The 17,500-nt window shown below is 40.2% G+C and overlaps 1 protein-coding gene across 2 annotated transcripts in view; it reads left to right on the top strand.

Moving 5' to 3' along the window:
• Nucleotides 1-17,500, top strand: part of cdhr2 (cadherin related family member 2) — a 47,696-nt gene that overhangs the window by 11,802 nt on the left and 18,394 nt on the right. For both annotated transcript variants that reach the window (XM_090198911.1, XM_090198912.1), the window contains exons 5-22: nucleotides 145-195; nucleotides 625-714; nucleotides 1,701-1,790; nucleotides 2,283-2,405; nucleotides 2,623-2,772; nucleotides 3,769-3,844; nucleotides 4,034-4,146; nucleotides 4,257-4,475; nucleotides 4,761-4,916; nucleotides 5,656-5,820; nucleotides 6,275-6,336; nucleotides 6,652-6,895; nucleotides 7,593-7,826; nucleotides 12,475-12,544; nucleotides 12,847-13,446; nucleotides 13,718-13,789; nucleotides 13,966-14,015; nucleotides 14,320-14,477. In XM_090198911.1, coding sequence (XP_090055037.1) covers nucleotides 145-195; nucleotides 625-714; nucleotides 1,701-1,790; nucleotides 2,283-2,405; nucleotides 2,623-2,772; nucleotides 3,769-3,844; nucleotides 4,034-4,146; nucleotides 4,257-4,475; nucleotides 4,761-4,916; nucleotides 5,656-5,820; nucleotides 6,275-6,336; nucleotides 6,652-6,895; nucleotides 7,593-7,826; nucleotides 12,475-12,544; nucleotides 12,847-13,446; nucleotides 13,718-13,789; nucleotides 13,966-14,015; nucleotides 14,320-14,477 — 2,723 coding nt within the window. The remainder of the gene's footprint in view (nucleotides 1-144; nucleotides 196-624; nucleotides 715-1,700; nucleotides 1,791-2,282; nucleotides 2,406-2,622; nucleotides 2,773-3,768; nucleotides 3,845-4,033; nucleotides 4,147-4,256; nucleotides 4,476-4,760; nucleotides 4,917-5,655; nucleotides 5,821-6,274; nucleotides 6,337-6,651; nucleotides 6,896-7,592; nucleotides 7,827-12,474; nucleotides 12,545-12,846; nucleotides 13,447-13,717; nucleotides 13,790-13,965; nucleotides 14,016-14,319; nucleotides 14,478-17,500) is intronic.

Below are 17,500 nucleotides of genomic sequence, written 5' to 3'. Positions count from 1 at the left end.
TATTGTTTCAGCCATTTCAGTGTTTCAGTATTGTTTCAGCCATTTCAGTGTTTCAGTATTGTTTCAGCCATTTTAGTATTTCAGTATTTTATCCTTTATTTTTCCTAACATGAATCACTAATTGATTGGTTTGTCTTTGTTTAGGACAAGGGTGTATTCTCTATCAACATTGTGGTTTCTGACGCAGATTACACAGTAAGTTCACAATAAAGCCTCTAACTCTTTTCACAGTCCCCAAATCCAGAACGAATCCAGAAGTAAACGTACGGTATTATATAGAGTCATTATTGCATGGAACTCTGTTCCATCTCATGTTGCTCAAATGAACAGCAAACTTTGTTTAACAAAACAGATCAAGCAACACCTCACGGCACAACGCCTCTCCCCTATTGGACCTAGATAGTTTGTGTGTGTGTATTGGCCTTCTTTTTTTTTAAAGAAATGTATGTAGTTTTGTCTTGTCCATTAATGTTCTGTGTTATGTCATGTTGCAGCAGCTAACGGGGATCCTAATAAAATAGAAAACATTAAAAAAAATTAACTATATTTTTAAAATGTATTTTATTGTTTTTAACAAATGTATATTTTATAACATGCACAATATATCATGTCATCTTTTTTCAGGTTAGCAAAGACGTTCAGATAATCGTAATAGATGCGAACGATAACCAACCCATATTTGAAAATACACCGTACAACGTAAATGTGGAAGAAGTAAGTCATTTTACATTCCTTTAATAAGAAATTCATTTATGTGGTTCGTTCAATTCATTTTCCAGACATAATTAAGACATCGTGGGAAACTTTATGAGCCTGTGAAATCATCTAAACAGAAAATGGTTTCAAAACTTTTCAGAAAATCTGGTAATTTGTGAAATCCATAGAAACTTTAGTAATTTATAATGACGTTTTAGAAAAGTATTCATATTGTTTTCATAATTTTTACAGAAAGTATTCCTATCCTTTGACTTAGAACATATTTGGTTGTTCCAGCCTAAAAAAGAAAATGGATTCAATAAAAAATTCACACACATTAAAAGTGAAATAAAGTGAAAAAAGTTTTTTAGAATTTTCTTTGCTAATTTATTGAAAATGAAATATAGAAATATTTAATTTACATAAATATAAGCACCACCGAGTCAATACATGTTAGAATCACCTTTGTCAGTGATTACAGCTGTGAGTGTTTCTGGATAAGAGTGTTCAAAGCTTTCATCAAGGCAAAGGGTGGTTGTTTGAAGAATCTCAAATATAAAATATATTTTGATTTGTTTAACACTTTTTTGACTATGTAACTCAATATGTATAATTTCATAGTTTTGATGTCTTCACTATTATTGTACAATGTAGATATAACAATATATATATATATATATATATATACTGTGCCTTTGGAAAGTATTCAGACCCCTTGACTTTTCTCACATTTCGTTATGTTACAGCCTTATTCTAAAATAGAATACATAAAACAATTCACACAATACACATTCTGTATGCAGTTTGCTGGTAATCCTCAGTGATTTAATTCTCACTTCATCCTATAAGACTTAGTATGGAGAATCGACATCTAACCGGGTCCCTTGCTAGTAGCGTATAGTCAGGGATTCATTTTTTTGTGCTATACATTTTAAACTTACTTTTCTAAAGTACTATTGTGCCTCCAACTTCCTCGCCCCCCTCTGTCTGTTTATTGTCATTAGAATACTGCCTTGGACACTGTTCTGTTTCAAGCATATGCCAAAGATGTAGACGCTGGACTTGCTGCTGTTGTAAAGTACCACATTGATGAGGTAAGTTTTGCTTTTGGACAGAAAGCGGATTTTCTGTATTGATTCATAAGTGAACCTGATGCAAAACATCAACAGTGAATTTAGAACCAAATTACACCCCCATTAGAACCAAGTTACACCCCCATTAGAACCAAGTTACACCTCCATTAGAACCAAGTTACACCCCCATTAGAACCAAGTTACACCCCCATTAGAACCAAGTTACACCCCCATTAGAACCAAGTTACACCCCCCATTAGAACCAATTTACACTCCCATTAGAACCAAGTTACACCCCCATTAGAACCAAGTTACACCCCCATTAGAACCAAGTTACACCCCCATTAGAACCAAGTTACACCCCCATTAGAACCAAGTTACACCCCCATTAGAACCAAGTTACACCCCCATTAGAACCAAGTTACACCCCCATTAGAACCAAAATTAGAACGGACTATGTGCCTCGTTATATCAACTCCATGTATTTAAACCCAACTCTCTCCTCGGTTCTAGGCTAGTCCAAGTGATGGACTAAATCATTTTACTATCAATGAGAATAATGGCGAAGTCAAACTGGTTAAACAACTGAATTTCACAAGTTTGAGCACTTTCTACAGGCTCAAGATCAACGCCACTGTAAGTAGCCCATCTCAACACTCTGTTCACTGTTGGATCTTCACTAGTCACTTATTGGAAAGTAATTTTTTTCTCTATTCCTGACTAACAAGCATGTTCTTTCTGGAATTGATCATGTTTTTCCGATCTAGTTGTGGGCTTAATCTGAGAAACTGTCTTATTAAATGTGTTTTTTGTTTGTTTGTTGTGTGTTTCTGATTGTGCTTCCTCCTCACAGGATGGTGGAGGCCCTGTGTATAATGAACCTGGCCCTGTTCATCAGTCCAACATTGCTTTTGCTTTCATCACCGTGGTGGACGTCCCAGACATGGATCCACGGTTTCTAAGTACTCCTTACGCGACTACTGTCACTGAGCATTCTCCCGTGGTGAGTCAGGTGTTGCCAAAACGGGGCACTTTCTTTTTAGTTCATAGTTCGACCGACCTCAGAATATCGAACAAACGTTCACATCGTGTTTTCTACCAACTGCTAAGTCCTTTTACAATTTGTTTATCGTTGTTGCTAGTTGCTGTATTGTCCTACACACACATCTTCCTAAATAGAAAAACAATTGTAGAAGCAAAGGTATGGACCAAGACAGTTCCAAATGGTACCATTTCCCTATTTGGTGTTAGACTTTTGATCAGGACCATTTACTACATTTGATCAGGGCCATTTACTACTTTGAATCAGGGCCATTTTCTACTTTGGATCAGGACCATTTACTACATTGGATCAGGGCCATTTTCTACTTTGGATCAGGACCATTTACTACATTGGATCAGGGCCATTTTCTACTTTGGATCAGGACCATTTACTACATTGGATCAGGGCCATTTACTACTTTGGGTCAGGGACATTTTACTACTTTGGGTCAGGACCATTTACTACTTTGGGTCAGGACCAATTACTACTTTTGATCAGGACCATTTACTACTTTGAATCAGGGCCATTTTCTACTTTGAATCAGGGCCATTTACTACTTTGAATCAGGGCCATTTACTACTTTGGATCAGGGCCATTTTCTACTTTGAATCAGGGCCAATTACTACTTTGGATCCGGACCATTTACTACTTTGAATAAGGGCCATTTTCTACTTTGGATCAGGGCCATTTTCTACTTTGGATCAGGGCCATTTTCTACTTTGAATCAGGGCCATTTACTACTTTGAATCAGGGCCATTTTCTACTTTGGATCAGGGCCATTTTCTACTTTGGATCAGGGCCATTTTCTACTTTGAATCAGGGCCATTTACTACTTTGAATCAGGGCCATTTTCTACTTTGGATCAGGACCATTTACTACATTTGGGATGCCAAAGGGGACAAAGCCTTTGTTGACGTCAGCCTTTAACTGAACTCTACAGTCTCCCTTTCATTTCAGGGCCAGTCTGTGTTTAAAGTGGTTGCAATTGATCAGGACTCAGGAATCAACGATGACATCACCTACAGCATTGAAGGTGAGTATAGCTACTTCTCTGAACGTCTGCTCATTACAGGTTGTTAGCAGAACATCAGCGTAAACGCTGTCCGTTGTGCTGACAACTCTTGAAAAAAATAAAGATTTTTGTTGTTGTTGTTTTTCATTCAAAAATTGTTGGAATAATGATGAAGATTGGACTGTGATATATGTTTTGTTATTTTTGCAGGTACCGATGACCTGTTTGACATCACGGCCAACGATGGAATCATATCTGTCAAAAGTGATATTGATAGAGAGGCTTTGTTGGACATCAATTATGTTGTGGCCCTTAAAGTGACGGTATACTCTTACTGCTTAAATCTTTTACGTAATTTCCAAAAGTCATTTATCCAAAAGACAATATTTTAATTTCAGTCTGACCCCACTGTTAATAAAAACTAAAATTCCAGGCAACCGAGGTTCATCCAAGCGTTCTGGGGACCCAAGCACACACCTCGACTGAGGTGCGGATTACCATCGGTGACATCAACGACAACAAGCCTAGATTTTACGACTGTGGTGTGGAGCCCTGCGCGGAGGCCAGCAGCTTCACGGCCAACATCTTTGAACACTCCTCCATGGGTGTTCCAGTCGACGACCTCAACATCAGAGCCAAAGATTTGGATCAGGTCAGTCCTTTCTAAGAAATAGGGTTGGACATTTTTTTATTTTTATATTTTTTTGTAACTCTTGGTTGGAAGATTCCCAGAGTTAGGAGAGGGGAAAGGAATAATGATAAACTAAATCTAAAACACTCCAACCAGGATTACTTGAAAATGTACTGGAATTTTGCAATACTAATCACAAAATATATGTTTTTTTATTAAAAAATGTAAAAAAAACAGCGTCAAAGTCATGTGGGACCTGAGTTTACTCAGGCCAGAAAATTGATCGACATCTGTATTCTGATGTAGGGAGATAACGGAAAATTCGAATTAAGTCTTGCTGGACCAGACAAGGATGCGTTCAGTGTGTCGCCACAGATTGCCTACTCAGAAAGCCAGGTTCAGATCATGGTCAAGAACTCCCAGGCTGTGGACTACGAGACCAAAACATCAATGGTTATCCAGGTATGAGTCTCAAATGGCAACCTATTCCCTATTTAGTGCACTACTTTTCACCAGGGCCCAATAAGGATCAAGGTCAAAAGTAAGGTACTATGTCCACGTAAATGTGGGAAATGTCTTCACTATAATTTGACTGACTGAAACCAAAGACAAACACCATTGTCAAAAAATCATCAAGGACCACCTTGTTATCATAATCATTCAAATACATTTGACAACATTTTCAAAGAAGATGTGTGACAAGTCGATTGAAGATTTCAACCAGACAAACTAAGTGGTTTGGAGTGTGTCCAATGTCAGAATTATCCCAGCTTAGGCTGAAACAGGTTTTTGAGTCGTTTTTTAAGACGCCAAGCAAACACACTTAGGATCCATTACAAACAGGTTGATTACTTACGCTAAAGGAGATGACACACGTTTATAGCCAGGTGAACTGCGGACACGCAAGAGACATTGAACGGTCTCTACCAGGACGGTGGTCAAGCTGCAGAACGTGAATAATGACATTGCACGATCAACAACACATTGTACCCCAAAAGTATTATTTTGACGGATCATATCACCATTTTCAAAACCAACACTTTTTTTTGTCTCAAACGGCACTCTCTTCACCAAACAGTGCGCAGCTGTTAATAACCTGAGGTTTACGTACTGACGTTCACCACAGAGTACAACATTCTTACTCCGTCCGAAAGTCTGTGATTAAAACTTGAGGTTAAATCGTGGTTGTTTTTCTGTACAGATTATCGCCAAGGATCACTCCAACACAGCAGACTGCTGTTCCACAGCTACAGTCACCATTCAGATCAAAGACATTAATGACAACAGCCCCACGTTCCCCAAAGAAGTCTACATCCTCAAGGTTGATGAGCACAGTCCTAATGGAACCACTGTGGACACGATAACAGTAGGTCTATGTTATTGTTACCATTCTAACAGTAGGTCTATGTTATTGTTACCATTCTATCAGTAGGTCTATGTTATTGTTACCATTCTAACAGTAGGTCTATGTTATTGTTAACATTCTAACAGCAGGTCTATGTTATTTGTTACCATTCTAACAGTAGGTCTATGTTATTGTTACCATTCTAACAGTAGGTCTATGTTATTGTTACCATTCTGCCTGAAATTCAACCAATGTGCAATGCTCTCTGTGTTTGATTTGAACAGCGTCTTGAAGTATCGAGTGTTAACTCACTCAACAACCCAGGTCGCACTGCTGGGTGTAAATCTAACAAAGACACTCGTAATAAAATGTGAATCAAAAGTCCTTTGACTTGGGTTCTTGTCTCAGTGTATTTTTGATTTGTTGCTGCTAAATCTATTGGAAGTACAATCACAAAAACTCTACTTCTCTCCAGGCAACCGATCCTGACACTATGGATGTTGATAACATCAGATACAGACTTCTTCCCGACAGCATGTACGTACACTACATTCCATTATCACTGTATGTTGTCTTGTGATCCATTCCAGGGTTTCCAGTATTGTGATCCATTCCAGGGTTTCCAGTATTGTGATCCATTCCAGGGTTTCCAGTATTGTGATCCATTCCAGGGTTTTCTCATGTCTATATGATACTTCATTCATTTAGTTTGCTTTATATAAGAGGCTTTCATAAAACCTAAACAATATACAGTATATCAACTTTGATGTTGTCTGACATGAGGTGCCAAAGTTTGTGAAACGAGATCCAATACATGAGAACTAATTACTAAAAGAGATTTCTGGTTTTCAGACTAAAGTACTTCAATGTGAATGCAATGACAGGGAGGATCTATGTGACAAACAGCAAACTGATCGACCGAGAGGTCACCTCCCTGTATTCTCCAACTCTGCAAGCAAGAGACCAGACCAACAACACAGGGAACTCTGTGTTAGAAATCACACTGACAGACATCAATGACCAGACACCACAGTTCAACAGAGAATCCTACATCGACTATGTGAAAGAGGGCTCAAACCTAAGAATTCAAGTACAGGTCAATATCTGTCTCTATACAAGTGTATTTCAAACCTCTCCTCAGGGACCCCCTAGACATTTTATGATGTTGCTGTAGCCCTGAACAAGCTCAGCTGTTTCACCTAATCAAGGACTTTATTATTAGATGAATAAGGTGTGGAATAAGCATTGTAAATAAGAAATTGTTCTTAATTGTTCTTAATTGAAAATAAAAAAAACATAGAACGCTTGAGGAACCCAAGAATAGATTTGAAAACCCCCTACTCTACAACACGAGTGTCAAACTACTTCCATGGAGGGCTGAGAGCTTCCAGGTCAAGTGTGGAACTCCCCTCACCTGGTTGTCTTAAGACTTCATTTGATAAAGATTGAAAGGAAATAACAACAACCAGCAGCCACTGGCCCCCTCCATGGAATGTGTTTGAGACCCCTGCTCTACACACAGTAACCAAAGGGTTAAAACGGTCTACAGCTGAGCCTCATGCTAGTCTATGGCAGAGACCCGTAGACCCGTTGACCCGGGATAATTCTAGTAACTTTCCAAAAAGTCCCAGGTTTTTTGAAGAATCCAGGTCAGAGGATTCCAGATTTCCTGCTTATTCTGTACTGAATTTCAGGAATCTTCCAGGAATTTGGGAGAAAGTTTTCAGAATTTTTCTAGACCTCTGTGCTGCTTCTAGGTTGTTGGTGAATTTTTTTCTTCTCCTCGTTTGCAGGCTACTGACAGAGATGAGCCGCCCAACAGCGAGATTGTGTATGGAATAGTTAACAGTAACTACAGTGACAAATTCACCATTGACCCCACCACAGGCTGGTTGGAGAACAATGGCCCGCTAGACAGAGAGGCCATGCAGGCCAAGGATAATGGGCAGGTTAAGTTAAATGTGACAGCAACTGACAAAGGCAGTCCACCACTGGCCACATGGGTGCCAGTCATCATCAATGTGGAGGTAAGATCACTGTCCATCCCTCACAAACCTTTAACAAGTGCACAGACAGGGTGCATTGGTACCTGGGCCCATATTTACAAAGCGTCTCAGAGTAGGACTGTTGATCTAGAATAATGTCCCCCTTGGCACCTCTGTTACTAGGTCCTAAACAACTTTGCATTTATGTTTTAGTTCAAAAAAAAAAAAAATCCTATATTATTATCCCAGAAAATGATTTACATACAGCCGGAAATAACTTCTGGATATCAGAGCGGCGGTAACTCACCAGCGTTACGACCAGAAATACGACTTTCCTGGATTGGATCCTTTTGTTCGTACTCAACCAATGCAATTTAACTTATCCCTGAGGCTGTTTCAAGACGCCGCCAACATACTCTGTTTCGCAAAATCATGGCTCTCTCTGGATATACTGTCCCCGTCCATACAGCCTGCTGGGTTCTCAGTACATCGCGCAGACAGGAATAAAGAACTCTCCGGGAAGAAGAAAAGCATAGGTGTATATTTCATGATTAACTACTCATTGTGTGATTGTGGTAATGTACAGGAACTCAAGTCCTTTTGGTCACCCAACCTAGAATAACTCACAATCAAATGCCGACCGCATTACCTCCCAAGAGAGCCGTGTATATTCCTCCTCAAGCTGATACCACAACGGCCCTCAAGGAATTACACTGGACTTTTTTCCACATGTGGTTGTGTTACAGCCACATTCTCAAATGGATTAAAAAACAATTCCCCTTATTATAATGACAAAAAATAGGTTTTGAGATTATTTTGCTAATTGATAAAAATAAAAAATAAAATATATATACAGTGCCTTGCGAAAGTATTTGGCCCCCTTGAACTTTGCGACCTTTTGCCACATTTCAGGCTTCAAACATAAAGATATAAAACTGTATTTTTTTGTGAAGAATCAACAACAAGTGGGACACAATCATGAAGTGGAACGACATTTATTGGATATTTCAAACTTTTTTAACAAATCAAAAACGGAAAAATTGGGCGTGCAAAATTATTCAGCCCCTTAAGTTAATACTTTGTAGCGCCACCTTTTGCTGCGATTACAGCTGTAAGTCGCTTGGGGTATGTCTCTATCAGTTTTGCACATCGAGAGACTGAATTTTCTTCCCATTCCTCCTTGCAAAACAGCTCAAGCTCAGTGAGGTTGGATGGAGAGCATTTGTGAACAGCAGTTTTCAGTTCTTTCCACAGATTCTCGATTGGATTCAGGTCTGGACTTTGACTTGGCCATTCTAACACCTGGATATGTTTATTTTTGAACCATTCCATTGTAGATTTTGCTTTATGTTTTGGATCATTGTCTTGTTGGAAGACAAATCTCCGTCCCAGTCTCAGGTCTTTTGCAGACTCCATCAGGTTTTCTTCCAGAATGGTCCTGTATTTGGCTCCATCCATTTTCCCATCAATTTGAACCATCTTCCCTGTCCCTGCTGAAGAAAAGCAGGCCCAAACCATGATGCTGCCACCACCATGTTTGACAGTGGGGATGGTGTGTTCAGGGTGATGAGCTGTGTTGCTTTTACGCCAAACATAACGTTTTGCATTGTTGCCAAAAATTTCAATTTTGGTTTCATCTGACCAGAGCAGCTTCTTCCACATGTTTGGTGTGTCTCCCAGGTGGCTTGTGGCAAACTTTAAACAACACTTTTTATGGATATCTTTAAGAAATGGCTTTCTTCTTGCCACTCTTCCATAAAGGCCAGATTTGTGCAATATACGACTGATTGTTGTCCTATGGACAGAGTCTCCCACCTCAGCTGTAGATCTCTGCAGTTCATCCAGAGTGATCATGGGCCTCTTGGCTGCATCTCTGATCAGTCTTCTCCTTGTATGAGCTGAAAGTTTAGAGGGACGGCCAGGTCTTGGTAGATTTGCAGTGGTCTGATACTCCTTCCATTTCAATATTATCGCTTGCACAGTGCTCCTTGGGATGTTTAAAGCTTGGGAAATCTTTTTGTATCCAAATCCGGCTTTAAACTTCTTCACAACAGTATCTCGGACCTGCCTGGTGTGTTCCTTGTTCTTCATGATGCTCTCTGCGCTTTTGACGGACCTCTGAGACTATCACAGTGCAGGTGCATTTATACGGAGACTTGATTACACACAGGTGGATTGTATTTATCATCATTAGTCATTTAGGTCAACATTGGATCATTCAGAGATCCTCACTGAACTTCTGGAGAGAGTTTGCTGCACTGAAAGTAAAGGGGCTGAATAATTTTGCACGCCCAATTTTTCCGTTTTTGATATGTTAAACAAGTTTGAAATATCCAATAAATGTCGTTCCACTTCATGATTGTGTCCCACTTGTTGTTGATTCTTCACAAAAAAATACAGTTTTATATCTTTATGTTTGAAGCCTGAAATGTGGCAAAAGGTCGCAAAGTTCAAGGGGGCCGAATACTTTCGCAAGGCACTGTATATATATTACATTTGCATAAGTTTTCAGACACTTTTACTCAGAACTTTGTTGAAGCACATTTGGCAGGGATTACAGCCTTGAGTCTTCTTGGGTATGATGATACAAGCTGTGCACACCAATATTTGGGGAGTTTCTCCCATTGTGCTCTGCAGATCCGCTCAAGCTCTGTCGGATTGGATGGGGAGCATTGCTGCACAGCTATTTTCAGATCTCTCCAGGTCTCTACAGTTCGATCGGGTTCAAGTCCGGGCTCTGGCTGGGCCACTCATGGACATTCAGATATTTGTCCCGAAGCCAATCCTGCGTTCTCTTGGCTGTGTGCTTAGGGTCGTTGTCCTGTTGGAAGGTGAACCTTCGCCCCAGTCTGAGGTCCTGAGCACTCTGGAGCAGGTTTTCATCAATGATCTCTCTACTTTGCATTTTACATTTATCTTTCCCTCGATCCTGACTAGTCTCCCATTCCCTGCTGCTGAAAAACATCCCCACAGCATGGTGCTGCCACCACCATTCTTCACTGTATGGATGGTGCCAGGTTCCCTCCAGACATGATGCTTGGCATTCAAGCCAAAGAGTTCAATCTTAGTTTCATCAGACCAGATAATATTGTTTCTCAAGGTCTGAGAGCCTTGAGGTGCCTTTGGCAAACTCCAAGCGGGCTGTCATTTGCCTTTTACTGAGGAGTGGTTTCCATCTGGCCACCTTATCATAAAAACCATATTGGTGGAGTGCTGCAGAGATGGTTGCCCTTGTGGAAGGTTCTTCCATCTCCACAGAGGAACTCTGGAGCTCTTTCAGAGTGACCAATAGGTTCTTGGTTCTGACCAAGGCCCTTCTCGTCCGATTGCTCAGTTTTGCCAGGTGGCCAGCTTTAGGAAGAGTCTTGGTGGTTCCAAAATTTGGACTCATCAGACCAAGGGACAGACTTCCACATGTCTAATGCCCATTGCTCGTGTTTCTTTGTCCAAGGAAGTCTCTTCTTCTTGTTGGTGTCCTTCAGTAGTGGTTTCTTTACAGTAATTTGACCAGGAAGGCCTGATTCACACAGTCTGAACAGTTGATGTTGAGATGTGTCTGTTACTTGAAATCTGTGAAGCATTTATTTGGGCTGCAGTTTCTGAGGCTGGTAACTCTAATGAACTTATCCTCTGCTGCAGAGGTAACTCTGGGTCTTCCTTTCCTGTGGCGGTCCTCGTGAGAGCCAGTTTCATAATAATGCTTGATGGTTTTTGCGACTGCACTTGAAGAAAATTTTAAAGTTCTTGACATTTTCCTGATTGACTGACCTTCATGTCTTAAAGCAATGATGGACTGTTGTTTCTCTTTTCTTATTTGAGCTGTTCTTGCCATAATATGGACTTGGTCTTTTACCAAATCGGGCTATCTTCTGTATACCAACCCTACCTTGTCTCAACACAACTGATTGGCTCAAATAAAAATTCCACAAATGGACTTTTAACAAGGCACACCTGTTAATTGAAATGCATTCCAGGTGACTACCTCATGAAGCTGGTTGAGATAATGCCAAGAGTGTGCAAAGCTGTCATCAAGGCAAAGGGTGGCTACTTTGGAGAATTAAAAATATATTTAGTTTTATATATATTTTTTTTAAATGATACTACTTAATTCCATATGTGTTATTTCATAGTTTTGATGTCTTCACTATTATTCTACAATGTAGAAAATAGTCAAAATAAAAAATAAACCTTGAATGAGTAGGTGTGTCCATACTTTTGACTGGTACATATATATATACTGTATTTATCCTCAGGACTCCGATATTGCTTGTCCTAATATTATAAATGTCTTAATTCCACTCGTGTACTTTTAGATTTGTGTGTCTTGTTTTGACTTGTTAGATACTACTGCACTGTTGGAGCTAGGAACACAAGCATTTCTCTACACCCTCAATAACATCTGCTAAATATATGTGTGCGACCAATAAAATATGATTTTATTAGACTTTTATCTTTAGATTTAGAAGGAAATACTGATCCTCGATCACCATTCTTAATCTGAGAATCTTTATGCATGTGGACCCAGACTTTGTATCTCTTTTTCGACTGGATAGAACTCCCGACAGATTGTTTAATGTGTAAGGGTGTCTTCTTGACGTGATCAGAAGTAAGAGGAAGGCTTCATTACCTTGTATCATGAACATAAATTGTAAATTGTAACGCTTCACTGGTCTTCTAATTTCCAACCTAGGATATCAACGACAACACACCGAAGTTTCGAAAAAAGTCTTACAAATTCTTAGTGGAGGAGGGGAAGAAAGGTAAGCACATGTTTCTTGTTGTTGAATTCAGACATTTTGCCGCCAGTACCCCGATTAAAATTTTGAGGGAGGATGTGGTTTAGTCCCTACTTCTCCTCAGAAAAACATTGATCATTGCCTCAAACATAAGCTATCTCCCGCCAAAAAAACATGCCTCTCGCCACTTACCATGCCATCATTGTGGAATTTGTTCTTAACTGACTTGCTTTGTTGATAATAATTGTTTAATAATCGACCAAAAACATCTAGATAATCATGAATTGAAAAACATAAAGCCGTCTCTTTCTGTCTTCCTCCAACAGCTGAATTTGTGGGCTCCGTCCAGGCGGTGGACTTGGACCAAACGATCGATCACAACCGCATCTCCTTCAGCATAGTCAGCGGAAGCTTCGGACAATTCATCATCCAAACCTTCAAGGACGAACCCGATGGTTACATCGGCAACATCACGGTCGACCCGGACATCGAGTTGGACTACGAGAGCAGCTTCAAAACCTTCAGCCTGGATGTGGAGGCCATGGACCTGGGATCCATGAAGGACACTGTAAACGTGGAGGTGATTGTGGTGGATGTGAATGATGAGAGGCCCCAGTTTAAGCCCGTTGGCCCGCTGCACATAAAGGAGAACACCACTATCACTGGAGCCGTGGGGAGATTCGAAGGGGTGGACCTGGACAAGAATCACTTTCTGGTCTACCAGCTGGTCTCCACTAAGTGCCGCTGTAACGGCTCCCTGACTCTCGGGCCCTGCCCAGAGGACTGGTTCATCCTGGAGCCCACAGGGGAGATCATGCTGAACGAGGAGTTTGTGATCGACTTTGAGAAGTGTGACGAGGTTGAGCTGGAGGCCCAGGTGGTGGATGAGTTGACCCAGAAAGGGGAGAACAACAGCGCAACACCAGGTCGGTACCTCCGTCTGGTTCTGTTTGGTTCTGGCTCTTTTTGGGTTGTAAAATGCTCAGGTTGAAAGATTCCCTGGGAACGACTCTGGGGATGAGGTGGGAATAAGCAGGAAATACAATAATCCTGCAACTGGGATTTCTGGAAAACCTGGGAATTCTGTGAATGTTACCAGGAATTTGTAACCTCATTTTGTAACATTAGTATCGTTAATATCTACGTTTGTAACTTTAATATCTTTCAATGTATTCTAACAATTCAAATTAATTTCAGGGCACATTGTGATCAACATCGAAGACATCAATGACAATGCCCCTGCTTTCGAAACAACAGATTCCTTATATGGTAAATATGTTTCTAAACTTCAGCACGTTGTATGGTAAATCTGAATATCTGAATATCGTATTTTTGTTTATATATATATATATATATATATGATCATTCATTTTACTTTATGATATGAATCTATATAACTCCAGATTGACTTAACAGTGTTCTTACCTACCTTACCCTCTCTGCAGTTGTGGTGTCAGAGACGGCCTCTGTAGGCTCAGTAATAGCCAGTGTCACTGTGAGTATAACTGTGTAAAATGGACAACGTCAGTTATTTTTCTATTTGATAAGGTATAGCAAAACAAGTGCCGGGGCAGGGCACTATTTTTTATTTTTAAATCTCAAAATGTAACTTATTAATAAAAGGTAGACTCAGCAATATGCCATCATTATACTGTACGTAGTGGGACAGCTGCATGCTATGCAGAATTGTTTTGAATATAACATAAAGTATACCATTTAATTCATTTAACTTGAAGACTTGGCTGCGATATGAGTTGTAATGAATTCCAGTCTTCTTTTTCCCCCTTTCCCCCTTATAGGCTACAGACCGTGATTCCGGGAAAAATAGACTAATTACATTTTCGATAACAAATATCCAATTCAGGGATGACGTCAACAATAGAACGACCGAGTTGGGCAGTCAAGTGTTTCGAGTTGTCACCACACAGGAAGACGACAAATACGTCGGAAATATTCAGTGAGTATATGAATGCTGTCCGGCCGGGCAAGTCATGTTTTAACTTCTGATTTCACTGTAATTAATAGCCGTTAATAAGAAACAGTAGCCGTTAAGAAACACAACACAGTAGCCGTTAAGAAACACAACACAGTAGCCGTTAAGAAACAACACAGTAGCCGTTAAGAAACACAACACAGTAGCCGTTAAGAAACACAACACAGTAGCCGTTAAGAAACACAACACAGTAGCCGTTAAGAAACACAACACAGTAGCCGTTAAGAAACACAACACAGTAGCCGTTAAGAAACAACACAGTAGCCGTTAAGAAACACAACACAGTAGCCGTTAAGAAACACAACACAGTAGCCGTTAAGAAACAACACAGTAGTCGTTAAGAAACACAACACAGTAGTCGTTAAGAAACACAACACAGTAGCCGTTAATAAGAAACAGTAGCCGTTAAGAAACACAACACAGTAGTCGTTAAGAAACAACACAGTAGCCGTTAAGAAACAACACAGTAGCCGTTAAGAAACACAACACAGTAGCCGTTAAGAAACACAACACAGTAGCCGTTAATAAGAAACAGTAGCCGTTAAGAAACACAACACAGTAGCCGTTAAGAAACAACACAGTAGTCGTTAAGAAACACAACACACTAGCCGTTAATAAGAAACAGTAGCCGTTAAGAAACAACACAGTAGTCGTTAAGAAACACAACACAGTAGCCGTTAAGAAACACAACACAGTAGCCGTTAAGATACACAACACAGTAGCCGTTAAGATACACAACACAGTAGCCGTTAAGAAACAACACAGTAGCCGTTAAGAAACAACACAGTAGCCGTTAAGAAACAACACAGTAGCCGTTAAGAAACACAACACAGTAGCCGTTAAGAAACAACACAGTAGCTGTTAAGAAACACAACACAGTAGCCGTTAAGAAACACAACACAGTAGCCGTTAAGAAACACAACACAGTAGCCGTTAAGAAACACAACACAGTAGCCGTTAAGATACACAACACAGTAGCCGTTAAGAAACACAACACAGTAGCCGTTAAGATACACAACACAGTAGCCGTTAAGAAACAACACACAGTAGCCGTTAAGATACACAACACAGTAGCCGTTAAGAAACACAACACAGTAGCCGTTAAGAAACACAACACAGTAGCCGTTAAGAAACACAACACAGTAGCCGTTAAGATACACAACACAGTAGCCGTTAAGAAAAACAACACAGTAGCCGTTAAGATACACAACACAGTAGCCGTTAAGAAACACAACACAGTAGCCGTTAAGAAACACAACACAGTAGCCGTTAAGATACACAACACAGTAGCCGTTAAGAAACAACACAGTAGCCGTTAAGAAACACAACACAGTAGCCGTTAAGAAACACAACACAGTAGCCGTTAAGAAACACAACACAGTAGCCGTTAAGAAACAACACAGTAGCCGTTAAGAAACAACACAGTAGCCGTTAAGAAACAACACAGTAGCCGTTAAGAAACACAACACAGTAGCCGGTAAGAAACAACACAGTAGCCGTTAAGAAACAACACAGTAGCCGTTAAGAAACAACACAGTAGCCGTTAAGAAACACAACACAGTAGCCGTTAAGAAACAAAACACAGTAGCCGTTAAGAAACACAACACAGTAGCCGTTAAGAAACAACACAGTAGCCGTTAAGAAACACAACACAGTAGCCGTTAAGAAACACAACACAGTAGCCGTTAAGAAACACAACACAGTAGCCGTTAAGAAACACAACACAGTAGCCGTTAAGATACACAACACAGTAGCCGTTAAGAAACACAACACAGTAGCCGTTAAGATACACAACACAGTAGCCGTTAAGAAACAACACACAGTAGCCGTTAAGATACACAACACAGTAGCCGTTAAGAAACACAACACAGTAGCCGTTAAGAAACACAACACAGTAGCCGTTAAGAAACACAACACAGTAGCCGTTAAGATACACAACACAGTAGCCGTTAAGAAAAACAACACAGTAGCCGTTAAGATACACAACACAGTAGCCGTTAAGAAACACAACACAGTAGCCGTTAAGAAACACAACACAGTAGCCGTTAAGATACACAACACAGTAGCCGTTAAGAAACAACACAGTAGCCGTTAAGAAACACAACACAGTAGCCGTTAAGAAACACAACACAGTAGCCGTTAAGAAACACAACACAGTAGCCGTTAAGAAACAACACAGTAGCCGTTAAGAAACAACACAGTAGCCGTTAAGAAACACAACACAGTAGCCGTTAAGAAACACAACACAGTAGCCGTTAAGAAACACAACACAGTAGCCGTTAAGAAACAACACAGTAGCCGTTAAGAAACAACACAGTAGTCGTTAAGAAACACAACACAGTAGCCGTTAAGAAACAACACAGTAGCCGTTAAGAAACACAACACAGTAGCCGTTAAGAAACAACACAGTAGCCGTTAAGAAACACAACACAGTAGCCGTTAAGAAACACAACACAGTAGCCGTTAAGAAACAACACAGTAGCCGTTAAGAAACAACACAGTAGCCGTTAAGAAACAACACAGTAGCCGTTAAGAAACACAACACAGTAGCCGTTAAGAAACACAACACAGTAGCCGTTAAGAAACACAACACAGTAGCCGTTAAGAAACACAACACAGTAGCCGTTAAGAAACACAACACAGTAGCCGTTAAGAAACACAACACAGTAGCCGTTAAGAAACACAACACAGTAGCCGTTAAGAAACACAACACAGTAGCCGTTAAGAAACAACACAGTAGCCGTTAAGAAACACAACACAGTAGCCGTTAAGAAACACAACACAGTAGCCGTTAAGAAACAACACAGTAGCCGTTAAGAAACAACACAGTAGCCGTTAAGAAACAACACAGTAGTCGTTAAGAAACACAACACAGTAGCCGTTAAGAAACAACACAGTAGCCGTTAAGAAACAACACAGTAGCCGTTAAGAAACAACACAGTAGCCGTTAAGAAACAACACAGTAGCCGTTAAGAAACACAACACAG

Source organism: Oncorhynchus mykiss, chromosome 14 (genome assembly GCF_057628025.1).
Source record: "Oncorhynchus mykiss isolate SJ-2025 chromosome 14, ASM5762802v1, whole genome shotgun sequence".
Taxonomy (NCBI): Eukaryota; Metazoa; Chordata; class Actinopteri; order Salmoniformes; family Salmonidae; genus Oncorhynchus; species Oncorhynchus mykiss.
The sequence above is the reverse complement of the archived record's forward strand: the minus strand, read 5'-3'. Positions and strand labels throughout refer to the sequence as shown.